We start from the raw sequence: 21,965 nt of genomic DNA, 5'->3' as shown, positions 1-21,965 counted from the left end.
CATGCAAACACCCACTTTAAGAATGTTCTAGGCCACTGAATTCTAGGATGTAAATATGCATAACATAGGGTTTTTTGTATAGTAGATGCTTAAAAAAGCTTCTGTGAAGGGATAAATGATTAAGATTTCATGAGTTTTAATGTTCAAGTGTCCCTCATGGTGGACTAGGCACTTCGGTTTCTAATGAACTTATTTTATACTGTAGGTTGTGACCCAGGGGCAGTATTCAACATGCAGATTGTTTGGAGCATATAGTATTTTTAAAAACCAGGACATTTGATATCGAAGTCCAAATTTACAATGTATTTGGAAAAATATGAGCTGGAAAAACTGACCCTGATGTCCTATGTAGCAGCAATTTGCTGAGCACGTAGGCCCTCCATGGTTCTCTGCTGCCCTGACCTCCTCTTACCCTCTCCTCACAGCTCTTCCTGTTGCAGGGACTGGCTTCTGCTGTGTCATGTGGCTGAGCTCACTCTGTCATCCTACTTGAAGTTTCTAGTTCTGAAAAATGAATTATAATAAATTATCACTAAATGTTCATTCCGTTGAATTTATGAAAAATGAAGGACTTATACAATTTTGTTTATTATATTTTGCATGTGTCAATTTTTTTTTTTTTTTTGAGACGGAGTCTTGCTCTGTCGCCCAGGCTGGAGGGCAGTGGCACAATCTCAGCTCACTGCAACCTCCACCTCCTGGGTTTAAGCAATTCTCCTGCCTCAGCCTCCTGAGTAGCTGGGATTACAGGTACAGGCCACCACGCCTGGCTAATTTTTGTATTTTTAGCAGAGACGGGGTTTTGCCATGTTGGCCAGGCTGGTCTCGAGCTCCTGACCTCAGGTGACCCGCTCGCCTCGGCCTCCCAAAGCTCTAGGATTACAGGTGTGCGCCACCACACCCAGCTGTGTCAAATATTTTTAACGAATATCTGAAGTCAGTTTGCTTTGAGGAATCTGTACAAGTAATGGTTTTGTTTTAAATAAATTTCTTACCTCTTTCCACTGAGCAGACCTGAGAGCAGTGAGCACATCTGGTTTCCAGATCTGTGTTTCTAAATACTGTTTCCCACTAAGGGAACCAGGACTCCTTGGAGAAATGGCCCACAACAGGTCTGGGCCAGAGAAGTAAAGGTTTCTGAAAAAGTTTTCTTGTACCAAGAAGTGTGAAAGTTTGCAGAGTTTACCAAGGACTCAGAAAAGGAACATAGAAGCCACCATGAAGGGGCAGTTTGAGCATCTCAAAAAGAATAAAAACTGGATTATAACACATACAATACTAAATCCTTTTTATAATAACAGAGAAAAGAGGGTTAAAAGGATCAGAGTTTTTCCTTACAGAAGAATGTCAACTAATGAATGCAGAAGGAATAACAGAAAATCACCACAGTGAAACCTCCAATATAATAATTGATTTAAGGAAAGATAATCAAGGGAAGCTAAAACAATTAAGTCAGCATCAGCAACACAGTGAGATCCTGTCTCTACAAAAAATAAAATAGAACAGACATGGTGGCACACACCTATATATGGTGGCACACACCTATAGTCCCAGCTACTGGGGAGGCTGAGGTGGGAGAATCACTTTTGGCTGGGAGGTGGAGGCTTCAGCAATCACACCACTGCACTCCAGCCTGGGTGACAAAGCCAGACCCTGTCTCAAAAAATAAATAAACATATGAAACCATTAAGTGAAAGTTTGCTCAATAGCAAGAAACTGTACTTTGAGTACCCATACAACCATTGTGTTTTTCACTTTCAGTACAGCATTCAGTAAATTACTTGAGCTAGTCAGCACTTTATTATAAAATCAGCTTTGTGTTAGATGATTTTGCCAACTGAAGAATAATACAGTATTCTGAGCACATGTATCTAGCTTAGGCCGAGCTATGACATTAGATAAAGTTTAGATGTATTAAATGCGTTTTGACCTATGATATTTTCAACTTACGGTGGGTTTATCAGGGTGTAACCCAGCATAAGTCAGGGAACATCTGTATTATTCATTGGTGAATATAAGTGAAGGGTATGTAGATGCTCATTGTGAACTTAAACTTTTCTGTGGCCTTGAAAATATTACCAAATAAAGGGGGAATAAATGCTAAATAATTGGAGCAGATAAGGCAGTTTGCCTTAAATTAACTTTAACTCTTTGATTTATCCTTCACTGTAGTGAAATATTTACCGCCAAATTTATTTTAAGTTAATTAAGATGTTACGTTAGACAGGGATTCTTAACTTGGGTATATGAATACTTAGAGAATTTGTGGAAAGACTTTATGAGTCTTTTGATACATGCCAAGTGTTTTTATATATGTATTTTTCTGCATAGAGGATCCATTATAGCTTTCACCATATTTTCAAAGGGGTCCATCCTTCAAATAGTTAAGAACTGCTGCCCTAGAATAGATTTACAGTTTATAATGTATTCTTTATTCCTAGTGTCACAATACTAGTTAAATTCACTTTCCAAATGATTCACATATAAATTTGATGTTTGTGAATGTAATTCCCAGTTTAGGCAAAACAATGAACCTTCAGCAGATTACAACTTATAAAAAGATTTGCTTATATCAATTGATAGTTTAATGTAAGTTTATTTGACCACAGAGATTGTGTTACTTAGAAACACACCAGGACATTTTAATAACATGATGTATTCCTTTTCTTTTCCAAACTAATACGTATTTAGTGTAATCACATGTTATTTTTAATACAGTCCTGCTTTCCCTTGCGTGGATTCACATTCTTCACATTTTATACAAAGGAAAAAATATGCTAGACTAAGTTTTGATTTTATCCATTTTCATATAGAAAAGGGAACATAACTTCACAGAAGAAATGGTCATGCCTTTATGATTTAGTTGTATCACCACTAAAGTTTACTTACTGAGTTTAGAACATTTATTCCTTTGCAAATAACAGTATGTGACAGACTGAAATCCAGCCGGGCTTACAGTCTCGAATGCTCCTGTTCACCTTGTAATAAAAGACATGTCATAAGCTGAAGCCTTATTTAAGACATGTAGAATCAAACATGGACTAATTCAGGATTACACAGTTTACAGTAGATTTTCCTCTGAAAACCTTTTACAAATGCCTCTGATTCTGTTGGACTAGTTTCAATTGAGCTGATGGTCATAGGGCCAGAAATGAATAGGAAAGGAACAAACTTGCTAGGGAAGCCTCTGCCCAAAGTTTGCTACGTGGGCTACAGATGGAAAGGCCTGGGTTTGCCAGTGCAGACTGTCTTGCTATACCGTTGGTGACTCATTCAGCCTTTATTTCTAAGGGAAGAATTCATTTATAGGACAGGCTCATTGATCAGATACTTCTCTAGTTTGGCTGACTGTTTTAAATATAGTTTTCCCCCTTTTTAGGTATTATAAGTAATCACAGTGAATCACACAGATCAAACTTAATTTTCTTTCCTATGGTCAGGATTTTTTTTTTTTTTAATCTTATGATGAGATGTCATTTACACTCTTTGAGTTCCAGTTTCCTCACCCTCTTGGCTCCCTCAGCCTGGAGATCCTGCTCAGATGTTCGTGTATACCATGGTTCACTCTGTTCCGTGCCATGGACATGATCATACAGTAACACAGAAGAAAGGCAGTCAAACTCAGGTTTTGTTGTTAATTTCCCACCTACTCCTCAGGAGAGCCACGCTGTTGCCAAGGCTGCAGGGTCCCCGCTGGACCCCCACTGGCCCACAGAGTCCAAGGGGTTTACTTCTGGCCCTTTACAGAGCATGTGTGCAGAGCCCTGTCTTAGTGTATTAGACCCACTCCTTTTTCCACTATATTCAATACCAATCTAAGAAATCAGTTATTTTAAATAATTAATATTCACCATACTCAGAGGCCTGGAAGCCTTGAGCGAGTTAAGTAACTTCCTGCTCACCAGTTTCCTGTAGTCTGTCCCTGGAAACATTGACACTCACCTTTATTATGTCTACCCTGTGCCCAGCACCTCCACAGGATATCAACTTGTTTAGTCTTCCCATCAGCCCTGGGAGGCAGATGTTGTTTCCTGATTTTGTGCACGAAGAAACTAGAACTCTAAGTAACTTGGCCAGGTCCATGGCTAGTACTGATTCTAGTTCAGAGCCAAGATACTCATTATTGTTTTTTTAACTACAAGAGATGAATCTCCATGTTTCACAGACTTTGGGGGCTTAAGGCCTGTAATGGTCATTTGGTGTTAAGTTAGAGCTGGGCAGAAACTTCTTTTCATGGGTACTTTTAATATTTTTGAATTTTAAGTCTATCAAGGATCTGAATTTACGTTCAACCATGGATAGATAAATAGTTCAGTCATCTGTCAGTCTGTAAATGTTTCTGCCATGAGGACATTTTCTATCCTTTTTCTAAATAAGGGAAAGAGGTGGAATCAATATCATAAAGGGTTTTACTCCACCCTTTGAAGTTTCACTTCAACAGCAGAATTTGAGTATTTCATTCTTTTAAGTCAGCATCTTAGGAACATAGTAATTTATGGTATGTTTAAATGATGGCTTTGGAAGGCATAGTCAGTGTTGCTATTATGCAGAGCAATCAGATTGATTACTAAGTATTACCAGTTGTCAAAGCATAACTTAATTGTTTAAAAAATTTACTTAGCTTTCTGAGGTCCTTGTCAGAAATGTTAATAACATAAGTGATTCCCTTTTACTTTTGTGACCCTGTATAAATCTTTTTCTGCTCAGTTTCTATGTTTTTCTGTGAAAATCCTTAAATTTTGCAGGTTCCTTTCTTTTTTATTTAGGAGTAATGTCAACTTTGGATAATATCAACTCTTTGGGTAATATAACTCATAAGCTGAAACAGTTTTGACTGGGAGATAAAGGAGATGGAACTCTTTATTCAAGAGACATTTTAGCACCTACTTTGCACAAATTCAGGGGTTTAAGAAATGAGTTGTCTCTGTTAAGTTTTACAGTCTTTTTGGAGAAACAAGCTATACCGCTCAACCCAGCTACTGTACAGCACCCATATACACAAAAAAGTAATCAATACCTAACTAATAATTCCAGATAATCATTATGTAGGACCTAACTAATAACACTAAAGAGATAATCACTACAGACCTACCTAATAATACCAGATCTGTCCTGGGTAGCGGCACAGGCACTGAATAGCGGGGGTTTTGTGGGGCTGGGGGTCCTGAGGAGCTAGGCTTTTAGGTGCAGTTCATCCTGTGCTTGGAAGCTGGCTCTGTAAGGTGAAAGGCTCAAGTCAGATGGACACTGCAGTGAACTTGCCTTCTGTGTCCCTCCCTTGAAGTTGAGGATCGGAGCCCATCAGAGATTGGCTGAACTGCCCTTCTCTTGTAGGCCCCTTCAGGTATACTCCTTGCCTGTGCATTCAGCTTTGACCTCATACCTTCCCGTCTTTACTGTCCTCTCCTTGTCTTGCCTGACCCCCATGGTGACACCCCAAGTTCAGCATTCTCTCACAGATGGCCCCTGGCTCTCAACTTCTTAGCAGCATTATGAGAATCAGAGCAGTTTCTTCTTTGGTCCCTTTTCTGTGTGCCCCTTATCTGACAAGATAACTATTCACTGAATTCCTTTTGGTGTCTCTCGTATCTGTGCTGTGAAGGCTCTCACTCTCTAGATTTTTGCAGTGAGTAATTCTTTTTCCTTTCTTAAACTGCTGCTTTCATGGAACACTTCTTGCTTCAGCATTTTTCAGTGGTATGCTGCATTTCTCATCGCCTTGAATCTGGTCTAATTCCTGGCCTGAGGAGCCCTCGTCTTGCCTCTCCTTTCCTGCCATAGTGAGGCTAGACTCCTGACCAATGAGCCCAGACGTGAGTCCCTCCATCTGCTTCCCTCACTGATTCACATTCCTGTTTCAAGGTCCATTGATCTTTCTCCTCTGAACTACGTGTATGTGTTGTATGGTTTAGTGTTAATTATATCCTGTATTATATCACAGTCATCTTCTGTTACTCCCCACCTAAATTAGTAAAATTAGAGAAACCATTTTTGCCTGAAGCACTATGCCTAACACAAATTTGCTGCCAAAAATTTGGGGTTTTATCCTTTAGCTATATACCTGTAATTTGTGGCTTAAATTTTCATATACTTATGCCGAGTCTAAAATAATCTTAAAACAAACATTGTCATAATTTGTTAACATTTCCAAGTACTTTAAAGATTTATACTACATATTATTAAACAGTTACTGGAATAATTATGTGTGAGTGGGAATAATCGTCTTGATGACCCCTGGAGGTGTCCGTGACAACTAGAGGACACTGTGCATATTTCAACTGTACAACATTGTGGGTAGTTTTTTTGTGTTGTAATGAAAGCAGTCATCTTACGGAGTAATTAACTTTGACTTAATGAGAATGGCTTCTAAGGAGATGTACGTGGAGCCATTTGATGATGCCATTTGAAGGAGAGGTGGTTTTGAGTATCTTTCTCCCCTCGTTGGTAACACCTGTCATACCACATGCCCTATACCCTCCGGTTGAGCATCAGCCGCCCAGGTTCGGACCTTTTATTAGGCAGCCTGCCACTCTTGGGTCCCCTAGACTTTCCATCCAAATTCTAAGGGAGAGACAGCTTGGTTCAGCAGGAGGAGCACCAGCCTCAGAGTCAGAAGATGCAGGGGAAGTCCAGACTCAGCCACATATTCCCTGTTGTTCTCATGTGCCACCTGCCCTCGCTGAGCCCCAGCATCATCACCTGCCCTGCAAGGAGGTTGGTGAGCTTGCAGCACTGTGCTCGTTCCTACAGAAGCTTGTCGACTAGCCATTTAAGGTGGTCAGGGGCCCAGCAGTCTGCTCAGGGCTAATCTCACCCCACTGCACTGGTGCTCAGAAGGAAAAACAGGCAGCCTCTTCCTAAGGCCAAGCCTCTTCAGCCTGGATGCTCCAGGAATGTAGCTGGAGCTGGAGAAAGGGAAGAGAAGGCTGCATGTTCTTGATGGATTTTAAAACCTAGTGTGTCATTTAGATAGTACCTAGTTTGTTGATTGTAGGAAGAAAAGGGGGATGGGAGTGAACACTTTCTGATGAGAGCAAAGCTGCTTTGTTTGAAGAGAGAGGTCTGTTCACTTCCTTATCAGTGACATGAAACCCCTAATGAACCCTGTCTGAAAACCACTGATCTGTTCCAAACATGTTATTTTATAATTGAATCAAATGAATCCCAAAGAAGTAAAATGACTGCATAATTATTGAAGAACAAGATGGGCTCCCAAGTCTCTTGGTTCCTGGTGTAGTTATTTCATTATACCAGATTCTGTATGTCTTTCACTAAATAATTTCTTTAGTGCTGCTTATAATATTCTTATTGATAATAAGCCAAATCTCAAAATTATACTGTTCCTTGTATATATATACAAAGACAAGACACACCATTAATATTTTTAGATCATGGCTAGACCAGGACTTCTTTAGTGTATATGTGTGTTAGTAATTATAGTGTAATTTTTGAAGCCAAACAGAACATCTGTTTTTTAGTACATTATATTGTGAAGAGTGTTTGCTATAAGGACATTTATCACTTTTTTATGGAATTAAAACTTCCCATCTAGAACATCATGAAATTTCAGGGCTGAACAAGTTCCATGCTAGCCATATTTTAAAAATTATAAAATCAGTAGAAATAAGTACAACTTCCACTTAAGAAAAAAGCTTCAATCAGTCATTCTGATTTTCATTTTTTTCTTGGGATTCTGCAGCCAGAGCAGAGTTGAGAAGCGACATGGACAGCAAGCCCACAGTGCGTCTGCTCCACAGGCACCGGTCTGGATCTGCTGTTAATCCAGGCCGTTGAGGGTGGCCGTAGTCTCCTGGCGGCCCTCAGGCCCCAGTGTGCTCGTCGCATTGTCACCCATTTTTCTGACTGCACAGCACTTGCCTGCTTACTTGTCTGTTTGATTTCCTGCTTATTGCCTCTACCAGAGAGGAAAGGCCACATCTGATCTGTTTGTCACTGTCTCTAGAACAGCATCTGAAACACAGCTGAATAAAGTCAGAGTAAGAAATGAATGAATGAATCGTTTAGTATCTGTCTCTGTGTCATCCCAAGATGCTAGTTCTGCTGACTCACCTTATTCAGTTTGAGCCCCCTTTAATACTAATTTTGTTTACAGCTTAGATTGCCTTAAACCATTTATGTCAATGTGTTTATATTCATACATCAATAAGTATTGCACAAGGGTTGTTAAATGGATGTGTAACCCTATCTTCTTGTTTTTACCTGTCTCTTAAAGTCAACCTAGCCAATTTAAAATTAGTAATGCACCTTCATTCCTAAACTGATTACGAAGCTCAACTTTTGTTCCATAAAATTCTATTTTTCTTCCTAACAACCTGCTATAAGTCTTTGACTCTTGAGTCTAACAGTTATCTTCATATTATTATTGCTGTTCATGTTATAATCTCTGAATCCTACCTATTAAGAAAGTAGGCTTAGAAGTAACATTATGGAATAAGTCTTGCCTGGTGCAGTGATTCATGCCTATAATCCCAGCACTTTGGGAGGCCGAGGCGGTCTTATCACAAGGTCAAGAGATTGAGACCATCCTGGCCAACATGGTAAAACCCCGTCTCTACTAAAAATACAAACATTAGCGGGGAGTGGTGACGCATGCCTATAGTCCCAGCTACTCAGGAGGCTGAAGCAGGAGAATCGCTTGAACCCAGGAGGCAGAGGTTGCAGTGAGCCGAGATTGCCCCACTGCACTCCAGCCTGGCGACAGAGTGACACTCCGTCTAAAAAAAAAATAATAATAACATTATGGAATAAGTCAAACTTTTCACACTCATGAAACTGAGTCACCCATGAAATTGTCAATTGTGGTTGGCTATGCTGGTTCCTCTCAGTTTTATATGAGATAATAACTGCATTCATCATCCATACCATAGTTTCCAAAATGCTTTACATTCTTTTCTAGTTCTTATAATAGCTTTGTGAAGTGGGGATGGAAGGTTCCTAGAATGGTGAAAGAACTATTAAATGATTAAATAACTAAAGCTTAAAAAATTAGAGAAACCTATGCAATGAGGCCAACACTGGCACTTAAGTTCCTAGCCAAGACATAAAACTGAGAGTTACAAAAGAAGTCAACATAGTTTCTATATGTGTCTTATAAATTACTTTAGCAATACAAAGATAAAAATCATTATGTTAGAAAATTTTAATATATGATTTTGGTAGGGCCAATACATAGTAAAGACATAGCTTTATTTCAATTGAACTGAATAAAATGATGTATTTCAGTAAATTAAGGCAAAGGAGATAGATGCTATGACCAGTGGTGCAAAATTTTTCAAAAATTTATACATTAGATTTACCTTTACAAGGTTATAGTCAAGAATAATTAATTTGTATTTTAAGCAAACTCTACTGCTTTTCAAAAAATGTCTTAATCTTGAGTGAGGAATAGTGAAGGTAATCTTAATATACTGTTTAACTTTAAAAAATAATTTTAGAATTATAGAAAAGTTTCAAAAAGGGTATAGAATTTATGCACACTCTTCTGCCAGCTTTCCTTAATGTTAACAATGTACATAACCATAATATGATTTTCAAAACCAGGAAATTAACATTACAGTAGTGTTTTAATTTTACACATGTAATTAATGGAAGAAATGAAAGCTACCCCAATATTCAGTTATATTTATACCAGTAATTATAGCACAGGGCCTTACAAGAAATTAACAAATTATTGTTTTAATAATAAACAACACTTATTCATAAATTCTGCCTGCTTTTTTTGTTGTCATTATGCTTCTTAATCTTGAACCAAAAGATACATAATTTTTAAAGGGACTTACAGAGTTCTCAGCTAACACCAGTACTCAAGTTGATTATAAAGGCTGTGTTTATTTTGTTCCAGACTCTTCTGGTCTAGCTCAGTATGCATAATATCCTATTCTAGTGAGATGGCCTCTTTCTAGAGGTGGGAAACTGAGAGATTTTACCTTTACTATTAATAAAACTCCTAGAGACTATACCTTTTAGGTATATTTTGGTTGTTCATCTGTGTGTTAGTGAATCAGGTTGACTAGCATATAATGATACTGAGTACAACAGGAGGATTATGTCTCTCTTATTAATGACAAATGCAGCTACTACAAATACATGAGTAAAGTTTATAAACAGCAAAGGAAAACTTGGAATTACTTGATGTTTTGTGGTTTAAGAACGATACTTGAATATGATCTTATGCATGAAAATGTGTAAGATGGTATTTCTCTAATTTTAATATAATTGTTTTCAAGATGAAGATGTTCCAGATTTGAGTCATCATCCTCTTCAGCATTGCAAATTTCTTCTGGAAGAATGTTCCTAAGGAAAAATAGACATGCAAGTCACACATGGTCCCAGTAATAATCTGCCTTTAGGAGTTAAGTTTAACATTTGTTAAAAAAATTTTGTTCTTAAAATAAAGTTGGATCCTTATAGACCAGAATAAATTCCAACTACGTCAGAGATTCAAATGTGAAAGATAAAGCCATAGAAGCACTAGAACAGACTGTGGTCACACCCTCTGACTCGGGAGATTCTTTCTATATGTGATTTGAAAACCAGAAGCACTGAATGAAAAGATTTAAAATTTACTTCAGGTTTTAAAAAGAAAGTGCAAAGTTAAACAACATGACAGAGAAGGAGAAAGTAACTTATATCGCAGATACAAAGGCTTCCTAAGAATCTAGGAGGAAAATGGAAAATGCTCAGTTTCATTCAGAAGAAAAATGTAAATTGAAACTTTACTGGCATACCACTTTTTATTTATAAGGTTTGCAAAAAAAAAAAAATCCAAAAGCTCATTAACATATTCTAATAGTGAGCCTGGACCGATCAAATACCACTGAAGAGAATGCAAAATGGTGCGCCCCCTCTGGAAAGGAATTTGGTGATATCTATTAAAATTACATACGCACTTTACCCTTTGCACTCTGCATTCCCACTCCTAGGATTTTATCCCAAAGTTAAACTGGAAAAAAACAAAATGACATTTATACAAACTTATCTTTTGTGGCATTATTTTTAGTAGTAAGAGTGGAAACACATGTCTATCAATACGGAACTGATTGAATAAAATATAGTATATCTGCATAATATTCAGTTGTGAAAAGGAATGAAGAAATTCTCTACATACTGATGGGGAGTGATATATTGATACTTTTAAAAAGTAAAGGGTAGGCTGGGCGTGGTGGCTCACACCTGTCATCCCAGCACTTTGGGAGGCCAAGGTGGGTGGATCACCTGAGGTCAGGAGTTCAAGACCAGCCTGACCAACATGGAGAAACCCCATCTCTACTGAAAATACAAAATTAGCTGGGCATGGTGGCGTATCCTTGTAATCCCAGCTACTTGGGAGGCTGAGGCAACAGAATTGCTTGAACCTGGGAGGTCGAGGTTGCAGTGAGCTGAGATCACGCCGTTGCACTTCTGCCTGGGCAACAAGAGCAAAACTCTGTCTCCAAAAAAAAAAGAAAGAAAGAAAAAAGAAAAAAAGGGTAGAAAAAATACACATACCCCATAAGGTTTGGTTTTTTTGACCCCTCCAAATCTCATGTTGAAATTTGATCCCCAGTGTTGGAGGTGGTGCTTAATGGGAGGTGTTTGGGTCATGGGGGGCAAGTCACTCATGAATAGATTGATATCCTCTCTAGGATCAGGGGAGTGAGTAAGTTCTTGTTCTATTAATTCCCATAAGAGCTGGTTGTTTAAAAAAAAAAAAAAAAAAGAAGTCTGGCACCTCCCCATTCTTTTTTGCCTCCTCTCTTGCCATGTAATCTCTACACACTCCATCTCCCCTTCCACCATGAGTGGAAGCAGCCTGAAGGCCCTCACCAGATGCAGATGCCAGTGCCGTGCTACTTGCACAGCCTGAAGAACCATGAGCCAAATAAACCTTTTCTCTTTATAAATTACCCAGCCTTGGGCATTACTTTATAGCATCAGAATTGGACTAAGACATATATAGAGAGAAAACTGCCCTTTTGTGTAATAATTTGTATAATAATTATGGATGGGGATGGGGAAATATATATATGTATGTAGGCTTTTGTTTGCAAAAATAAATACTGGAAGGATAAACTAGAAATTTAAAAATTTAACCTATGGGAAGGATCATATAGTGTATAAAAGACAATCATAGACGTTGGGGGAGGGATAGCATTAGGAGATATACCTAATGTTAAATGAAGAGTTAATGGGTACAGCACACCAACATGGCACATGTATATATATGTAACAAACCTGCACGTTGTGCACATGTACCCTAAAAGTATAGTAAAAAGAAGTAAGACTTCTCTTAATTCAACTTCTTACACAGTTTTGACTTTGGAATTAAAAATATTTAACACAGTCAAAAATAATATTAATTCAAAAAGAAAAGAGCAATTTCTAAAAACCAAAAATAAACTAAATAACATGTCTGAATATTAAGTTGTTGACATATTACAGAGGAAACCACTGTATTTCAGCTGTACTTCTGTAGTGGAACTTATCCTAAAGACAAATAGAGCTACCAAAAAATAATAAACTTCAAGCTTTTATTATGAGCAGTAATAATGATGTCATTTTGAAACAATTGTTTACATATTGTAAGATCATCCAAGTTAATATTGTTGGGAACCTAGATTTTCAGTGTAAGAGAAACAAGTTTTAATAAAAGGAATATTCAATTATGTTAAATTTGATTTGGGAATGTCAGTCTGAACTTACTTTCTTTTCAAAATACGGAATTTCCTGGCAGTCCACTGAAAGGCCTCAAAACAATAGCAACACAATTGAAAGGACCACGTCTCGTTCCCACTTGGGGCTTCTCAATACTATTCCCCAAAGAAAGAGGCCAGGCTCTTTGGAGGAAGGTCTGCAGTAGGTAATGCAGAAAGTAAGCCTGAGGCCCACGTGTGCCCAAAAGCAAGTGAGCAGACACAAGAGCCAGTTTGAATGGCGACCATTGTCCAGATGACTGCAATTGATTGAAACATAACTGCTTACATGAAAGCCTAAGTATATATTGATTCACCAGAAAAAGAGAGAACCCTAAAACAAAATAAAGCAAAAACATTCAGGCTCCAACTTCTTACTCCCACTGGTGGTTTAAAGGAAAGAACTGAGCTTTTTTCTTGCCTTTCAAAGTGACAAAGCAGCCCTAGTTGATGAGCAAAAAATTTTTTACAGAGGAATTCCAGCTAATGAGCATGAGAAGCATGGCAAAAATAGAAATTCATCATTTTGTTACCCCTAATGAAATAAGAATTCAAACAACATTCATCTGTGAGTGAAACCATTGGTTCAATGATGGAGGAGTAAGTTTGTCTTAGGAGATACCAGGCTATGACCACCTCAATCCAGTGATCAATTTTAGAATCAAAAAAGGTGGGACAAACATTAGACACCTTCTGATGCAATGCAGTATGAAGCATATGGCACAACCTGTGAAGTATTTTTGCCAAAAAATTTTGAAACTGAATTTTACAAAGCCTTCCCAAACCCCCATCTCTTCCTCCAGTACCTTTAAAAACACGAACTTTTCTGTGTTTTTGTTTTGTCTTTGTAGGCATTTAGTTTATTTGGACTTTTAGAGAAGGGGAAAGACTAAGAGGCATAATTCTCAGGGACAGAACAACAAGGTTATTGTCTCCCTCACTGCCAATGATAAAGACCTTACTAACAAAATATTCTGGATTAATTCTCAAGACACTCATGCCATCTAGGCAGGAGTGATGATTCAGTATATAAGCTGAACACATGCAGAAAAATGTGTTCCCAAAAGTAGGGAAAGTGAGTCTCAATAAATGTATTCAGAAATCTGACTTCAGAAAAAACTAGATAGAAGCAGTTTTAATTTTAGCATATATTTAGGTTTTATGCTTTATAGATTAGTTTTATTTATTTACACATGGAGGTGGGAGTAGTAACATAATCTATTGCTTTGAAGACTCATTTGAACCTCTCTCTAAAGTTCTAAGTGTTATATATAATAATCTGTTAATCTTTTTTTTGAGATGGAGTCTCACTCTGTCACCCAGGCTGGAGTGCAGTGGCACCATCCCGGCTCACTGCAACCTCTGCCTCCCAGGTTCAAACAATTCTCCCACCTCAGCCTCCTGAGTAGCTGGCATTACAGACACGCACCACCACACCCTGCTAAGTTTTGTATTTTTAGTAGAAACGAGGTTTCACCATGTTGGCCAGGCTGGCCTCAGACTCTTGAACTCAGGTGATCCGCCCGCCTTGGCATCCCAAAGTGCTGGAATTACAGGCGTGAGCCACTGCACCTGGCCAAAAGATGTTTTAACTATGGAAATTTATAAACATGTGCAAAAGTAGGAAAAGCTTATAATGAATCCTCACATACCTGTCATCCACCTTTAGTAATTACTAACATTTGCCAATCTTGTTTAATCCAACCCCTTAGCACCATTTTTTTTTTCCCTTAACGTAAATCCCAGAGATCATGTCATGGTTGTTTTATCATATATTTTGCCAACCAAAATTTAAACAGATACTTGAAAAAGCCAAAATTTACCGTATCTTGTTGTTGTTCAGCCTCAGAAAATGTAGTGCTTTCATTTCTTGTATCCCAGGTGGTATAGATTTTAAGTCATTGTGATCCAGAAATAATTCTCTCAGGGAATGATAGGCCCCATAGAAGGAGACACGGTCCATGCCATCATCAGCAAGTTTGTTAAATGACAGGTACAAGTATTCCAGGCCTGGTTCCATGTGGCCAAACACATAGCCAGGGATCCGTTCAATCTGGTTCCCAAGGAGTACTAGGTGCAGCAAGGACTTGGGTAGATAGGACGGGACGTGATAGAGCTTGTTGAAGGAGAGATCAATGGATTCTAGATTTCTGCAGCAAAGAAAAAAGTAAACAGGGTAGGGACATCAGGATGGTGATCATCAGCTCTAAATTTTGATAAGGCCAGTCTTGATGCTGGTCCATTTTCCTATAAGCACCCAGTTTGTAGTGATGATTCCAAATAGGAACTTTTCCAGGTATAGCCAGCCCTAGTCTCTTGCACCAAGCTGCATGTCCTTACCAGGGTGCCATACTGCCTCCCAGCTATGTGAGTCCATGCGAGAGGAGCATCAAAGACTAGGAGGGAAAAACTCATATCCCTAGAGGCAATACTGAGGCCCAAAGACTAAAATATCTGTACGGTTGATGCGTTGAATCCAAAATGAAATCCCGTGAATCCCAGCATGCATCTAAATGCCTATCTGTAAAGTTGTCTCTGGTTCCAGCAAGGAAGTTTGGTTTGTTTTGGCTTGTTGTGGTTCCCCTTCCCCTACATTTTCATTCCACATTTGATTTGATGACCTGGCACACCTGGGACTTGAGGCGAGCCTGAGGGAATCTAGAAAATGCTGTTAATCATCTAGAAGATCTGGGGAACGTGGTGAACTCACTGGCTTGTTTCAGGAACCCCACCTGAGTCTCCTAAGGCTTCTGCCCCACGCCCTCTTTTCACCTGATGAAGACTTCTCTGCCTACAGTGGGCTCAGTGCCACATGCTGCTGAGCCCAATTGGCCTCTCCATCCTGCTTCTGAATGACACGTGTCCCAGGCTGTGCTACTTAGGCACATAGTTCCAGGACACGCAATCCCAGATCCCAGTTGTCTGCTGGATTTGCTGCAGGGCTTGCTTCTGACTCCCTCCCCCTTCACTGAAAGCTATAGCCAGAGGCTGCTGATTTTTGTCCAGGAAGACAGAGTCTACTTTTGGCCTGCACTGTTAGGCCAAGCATTCTTCAGTCTATTTTGTAAGAGTTGAGGTGAAGAAATAGTTTGGAGAAAAGAAGGCTGTGTAGTGTAGGAGAACAGGCCTGGGCTCTGGAGCCTGGTGCTTCCACCTAATGATGATGAGGAGAAGGAGTATGGCAGATTTCTTTCTCACTGTGTGCAGGGGAATAATCCTTCATTCAAACCTCCTGACAACCTGTGAGGTAGACAGAGCTAGAGTGGCATTTGACCACTAGTGGGCAGACCTCGAAGTCAGACAGCTAGGGCTCAGTTCTTGCTAGCTCAGCACTTGGCATATGATAGGGTGTCCAGTATGCAGTATGGTGACAACAACAGTAGTTACTGCAATAATCCTAACACCAGTCATGCAGTGCACAGGTTGGAAACTGCATGAAGTAGCCCACTTTGGGGATAGGGTAAGGGTTCACTAAGAAACGATTCTGTCTCCGAGCCCTTCAGTATCGTCACCTCCCTCACTTATCCCATTCCCAGTTTCCATACTCTGTTTAATAATAGCGAGAGGAAGAAATAGTTCAATAAAATTTAAATTGTAGCATGTACTTACTCTTGATTTATCCAGGCTAAAGGAGCAATCCTATTTTCTTCAATTTTGTTATAACGTAGTACAATGACATTGATCTTTCTGGTATGATTGAAACAAATTTCAGTTATTTCTTCAATTTGGTTATTTTCTAGGTATAATTCCTATAATTAAGAGAAAAGACTATTATTTTTCTTTTGTGTTAGTTGATACATTCAATTTCATGGAGACTAAAATAGTGACATAGACTATTATCATTAGTATTATCTAAAGAGTCTTACTGCTCTTTCAAGTAAGCTCATATTTTTAAGTTGTCTTTTTTTTTTTTTTTGAGACAGGGTCTCACTTTGTCACACAGGATGGAGTGCAGTGGCACAAACACGGCTCACTGCAGCCTTGACCTCCCAGGCTCAAGTGATCCTACCACCTCAGTCCCACAAGTGACTGAGACTACAGGTATGCGCCACGAAGCCTGGCTAATTTTTGTATTTTTTGTAGAGACAGGGTCTCACCATGTTGCTCAGGCTGGTCTCGAACTCCTAAGCTCAAGTGATCTACCCGCCTCGGCCTCCCAAAGTGCTGGAATTACAGGAAAGTTGTCAAATTTTATAACTAATTAGTAAAATAAAACACACTGCCATGGTTATGGAATCAAATGAATTTTATTTACAATGTATTAGCTATAATATGTTGCAAGAAATGGCATACCAAAATAATTATACAAGGCTCTCTATTTTATAATACTTATTCACATAAATTATCTCATTTGGGCTTAAAAACTCTGAAAAGTAGACAGATATTTTTATCTCTACTTACCAGTGGAGTTAAGTTGGGCCTGGAGAGACAGGGAAGCCCACCCATGGTTACATGACTAATGCTGAGAGGGGCTTGTCCTAGCCGAGCCTCCAGCTCCCAGGCTGCCTGTTTCCTACTATTTCATGTGGTCTATAATATTTTAGGCTCATGTTTTTAGATTTGCTTTTGTTATAATTAATTAAAGTTAATTAAGAGCCTTAATTTACAACCAAGGAGAAGTTTTCTAGAACTGTTAATAAGTTTTTAATAGCTAGCTGCCTTCAAGTTAAGTTTAGTTGGCATTAGAGGGAGTTTTTCACTAAAGGATCTGCATTATAAAAATTCTCCTTGTTCTCTTGTTAGAATTCAGAGGTAAAACTGGCATATATCTTTAGTGTCACCTTCTATTCCACCTGTGAGAATTTCCCTCTTTGTTAATTTTGGTATTTGTTAGAAATTAGTAAAGCAATTTTCAACTTTTTGCTTTTACCTGCATATGTATTTAGGAGGTGAGCTAGATCAGTAAGAGACTAGTCAAATAAATCCTGGCACACCTGTCCATATGTTGAAAACTCTGCAGCTGTAGGAAAGAATGACATGAGACAGCCTTGAGGCTGCATGGTTAAGTGAGGCAGGTGTACAGCAGTGGCTTTAGAAGGATTTGTAGTATGTGCCACGCATTTGTGCGCTTGTATGCCCAGTGCTTTCCAGACTGGTAGGAGTGGATCCCTCTGGAGAGAGAGAAGTCAGTATGGGAAGCTCAGGCTCACAGTGGGGCAGATTGCTCTTTTGTATTATCCTCATTGTGTATGTATGTGTTTTAACATGTGTATGCATTATCTATTTAAATTTTAATTTTTTAATTATTCATTTCTGGCCCTGTCCCACAAAGAATCTGACTTAGCATATCTGGGGTAGGTCCAAGAGTCTGTATTTCTTAAGAACCCAGGAGATTCTGATGGAAAGCCAGCCTACTGATAAATGTCAGTGTTACATAACTCTGTCACTTAATCTGGAAATAGGAAGAAGAGGAAGGGTGGTAGCCATGACAGCCACATAAGATCACAATAGATGACCCTCTTTTCTGGCTTGCTGGGGCTGCAGCCGGAGAATGCTCCATCCTGACTTCTGGCTGGATGATCATGTGGTCTAGGAGAAACGGAGCTTAGTAAGGAAACCTGGGTTCCCATGGGGTCTGCCAGTATGTATAGACTCTCTGGACCTCAGTGTTCTTTTTGGCGGGCAGGGTGGGGTGTGGTTTGTAGAGACAGGGTCTCTCTGTGTTGCCCAGGCTGGAGTGTAGTGGTACGATCCTAGCTTACTGCAGCCTCAAACTCCTGGGCTCAAGTGATCCTCCACCTCAGCCTCCTGAGCAGCTACGACTACAGGTGTGCACCACCATGACTGGCTATTTTTTTTTAATATATTTTTTAGAGACAAGGTCTCACTATGTTGCCCAGGCTACTCTCAAACTCCTGGCCTCAAGCCATCTTCCTGCCTCAGCCTCCCAGAGTGCTGGGATTACTGGCGTGAGCCACTGCACGGTCCACCTCAGTGTTTTTAATGCAGGAAATGAGGGGTGTTGACATTCATCAGCCAAAGACCCCCAGGAGCACATCCTGCAGCAAGGAGACCACACATCTGGGGACCTGTGGGGCATCTCTAGAGGATAATGAAGCAAGGCTGGGGTTTGGGGCCTGGAGTTAGTCACAGGACAGTTTTGGTAGGAACTGGGTGAAAACTTGTAAGCTACAGAGTTGCTGAAACAGTCAGAGGCCTTCTTTGTACAACACTTGTATCCATGCAAGTTACTGTTAGGTCAGAGTGTCTGTGGTTTTGCCTGGAATTTGTGAGTGGACACTCTGTTACGGTTAATACCTGTTTGAGCTTCTGTGATAAGCGTCACATTTCTAGATTGGGGCAGTTTACACTGTCTTGAGAGTCAGAGTACCTCATGGAAGTTGTGGTTTCATTTAAATTCTCAATTCCTTTCTCCCATTTCCCCCAAGAGCTATCAGAAGTACCATTTTTCACTGTATCAGGTGTCTCTACTAGTAATTATAATTTCGATTCAGAATTTTGTATTGCTTGAAGAAAAAACAATGCTTAAATTATAGGAAATTCTGTATACAGCATGAAACTAGAGTTTAATTTACATCACAATAGTCTTAAAATATATTTTGTTGTAGTGTACCATATTTCAAATATAATACATTTAAAACACTAAAAAAATATATTGTTACCTCAATAGAACCAGGAAGACCCTGCGGTATAATTCTAAATTTATTTTTTCCCAGACGCAAGTAGGCTAGGCTCTTCAAAGGTTTGAAAGCTAAAGGATTGACATTGGCTTCACTGAGATTGTTTCCTTCCAATTCTAAGGTGACCAACTGATTTAAGTCTATAAAAAATAAAAGTATTAGAATATTAGGATAATTGAAAAACCATGCAAATTTTTGTAGCCTTTTGAAATGTCATGTGAAATGGCCGGTTTATTTGGAGAGCAAATACAGTTTTTTTTAAACCTTTGTATCCTCCTATAAAACCTTTTCTTAAGTACTTTGTACATCCCAGATGCTCAATTCAACCAGAACTAAATGCATGGTCCAGTAGTGAGGCAGACCCGAAAAAAATCATTGAAATGCTAGGTGCTAACAATATGTGTAAGGAACAGAAGCAAGAGAGAAGAGAGGGAGGGAGATAGGAAAGAGAGGCAGAGGAGTTTCCATAGAAATTGTGGTGGCTGAACAGGGATTTGGAATTCAGGTAGGAAAGGAATAGAAAGTTGTGGACAGTCATTGGAAACATTGCAAAGACATAGATGTATGAAGTGGCAGCATAATAGGCAATGGGGTGGGTAGAAGTTTAATGCAATGAATGATTTCTTTTTCTAGGACACAGAAAAGAACACTTTCCCTGGCTCACCCTCAGTCTCTGAACAAGGGAGTCAGAAGTAAACCAGAACAGTGAATTCCCATCATAGTTACTCACTTGTTGGCACAGAGTGCAGCCAAATGGAAGCTTTGAAAGAATGATGATCAAAAATTCTCCATGCATTCAGATTGAACTAGCAAGAAAGGCCTTTATACAAACAAATTTTTTCTACTTTGTTTCTACTAGTCTCAGGAGTGGTATGATCCAGGTCAAATGGAAGTTCTGTGCTGCAAAATGGACAGCTCAGCAATGATAATACCCAAAGGCATCTGAGTCAGAGGCTCAGGGTGTGGCCAAAATTCCCAGATTAGGGGATGTTTTCTATTCAACCCCCTTCATGGGCATTGCACCGAATGCCATGTGGGACTCAGTTCTGCTCTTAGGCAACAGCAAAGACGGTTGCATCAGGAAGAGAAATAATAAATGCTGGAAGATTAAAAGAAGAAAAAGCAGTGTAGATGTGAGTGGTATGAAAGTGCCAGGCTCCTACAGACAGAAAGATTTAGATAGAAGTAGGAGGAACTTCCAAGCTGAAATAGCCAGCTGAGCACATGTAGGTGAAAGACCATGTGGGTTTGCTCAGGGGGAGAGGAGACTAGCCCTGGAGTGGCTGTGCACAGTGGAGTGAAGGTTGGTGCTCAGAGAGAAGTACACTGGGAGGGCCTTTTTTTACATTTTTAAAATTTTATTTTATTTTATTTAGAGACAGAGTCTTGCTCTGTCACCCAGGCTGGAGTGCAATAGCGTGGTCTTGGCTCACTGCAACCTCCGCCTCCCGGGTTCAAGCAATTCTCCTGCCTCAGCCTCCCGAGTAGCTGGCATTGCAGGCCCCCACCACCACACTCAGCTAATTCTGGGAGGGCCTTTGCACCCTGGACAACAACGTCTGGCTCTCATTCTCTAGGCAGCAAGATGGGGATGGCAGGACAAGGGCCACATTTTACAAAGGTTAACCTGGTGGTGGTGCTCAGGATTAATGGAAGTGCTGAGCAACAGGAAGTAGCCAGGCCAGCCAGTAAATTGGGATAAGTGGTTATATTTCCTCATATTCTCTTTCATTTCCAAAACTAAAGGTACTGAGAATCTGACATCTTTCTCTAGTACATAGGTGAAGTTTTGAAATGCAGTGGAAGTTTTTCATTGAAAAATAGATAACAGAAATGAACTAGTGGCCATTACATGACTGAGAGAAAAAGAGAGAAACAGTGCAAATTCAGGACGCTGTGTTTTCTTTTGCAATTATTCTCTGGTATATATAGGAAATAGGAGGTAACAGGAAATAGGATGGAGCTAGAGAACGTTTGTTGTAGGTGAGACTTGAGGTGGATGTTGAAAGGATTCATGGACAGGAAACAGGAAGTCTTCCATGGTGGGTGGTACCATGACAGGCTGTGGACATGGCAGGTGCCTCGATGTTCCTGGCAGGCAGCATCACATGGTCATCCACTAGAGCAGCCTCCAGGGCTCCTGATTTAGTTGTTTCAGTCATTAGTGACAACAAAAATGCTTTTAAAGCGTGCCTGGTTTTCCTCAGCTGTCCCTCCCTCCACCTTTCACACCTCTCTCTCAATTGTAAGTCCTTCCCTTTCTCCATAACACGTGTGCACATCTCAGGTGGACTCTGCTCCTCCTGCAGGTAAATTCCCTGCCCTTCAGCAAGGTGTGTGCAGCCCCTTGTGCTGCTCTTTGCCTGCCTTTCACCTTCACCGTGCCTGCTTGCAGCTCCCACAGTATCCCAAATTGTCTCATTTATTTGCATCTTTGTGCTGTTTTCTCTCCCTGGAGTGCCCTCCTTCCCCCTCTCTGGAGCTATAATCTGAAAGGTCATGAGTGAGGAGCCACCCCAAGAGAGATGACAGGAGAGCAGTGGGCCACCTGCTTCCACACAGAAGCAGGGTGCCCTCACAGCACTCCTGGCAGCCAGCCTGACCATCCACAGCATCAGGACTCCCAGCCATG

The 21,965-nt window shown here is 39.9% G+C and overlaps 2 protein-coding genes across 6 annotated transcripts in view; one reads left to right on the top strand and one right to left on the bottom strand.

Annotated features, from left to right (window-relative positions):
- CENPP (centromere protein P) overlaps window positions 1–21,965 on the top strand; it is a 289,427-nt gene that overhangs the window by 160,969 nt on the left and 106,493 nt on the right. The window lies entirely within an intron of this gene.
- Window positions 7,806–21,965, bottom strand: part of ECM2 (extracellular matrix protein 2) — a 42,686-nt gene continuing 28,526 nt past the window's right edge. For 4 of the 5 annotated variants that reach the window (XM_009456894.5, XM_054658898.2, XM_003312166.6 and 1 more), the window contains 4 exons: window positions 19,316–19,473; window positions 16,302–16,441; window positions 14,516–14,842; window positions 9,146–10,314 (listed from right to left, as the gene is read on the bottom strand). In XM_009456894.5, coding sequence (XP_009455169.1) covers window positions 10,146–10,314; window positions 14,516–14,842; window positions 16,302–16,441; window positions 19,316–19,473 — 794 coding nt within the window. In that variant the 3' untranslated portion in view covers window positions 9,146–10,145. Of the gene's footprint in view, window positions 7,983–9,145; window positions 10,315–14,515; window positions 14,843–16,301; window positions 16,442–19,315; window positions 19,474–21,965 lie in introns of those variants that run through there. The other variant, XM_001148362.7, reaches the window with a different exon arrangement.

Source organism: Pan troglodytes, chromosome 11 (assembly GCF_028858775.2).
Source record: "Pan troglodytes isolate AG18354 chromosome 11, NHGRI_mPanTro3-v2.0_pri, whole genome shotgun sequence".
NCBI classification, from domain to species: domain Eukaryota; kingdom Metazoa; phylum Chordata; class Mammalia; order Primates; family Hominidae; genus Pan; species Pan troglodytes.
Note: the sequence above shows the minus strand (reverse complement) of the source record. Positions and strands in the feature narration are given on the sequence as shown.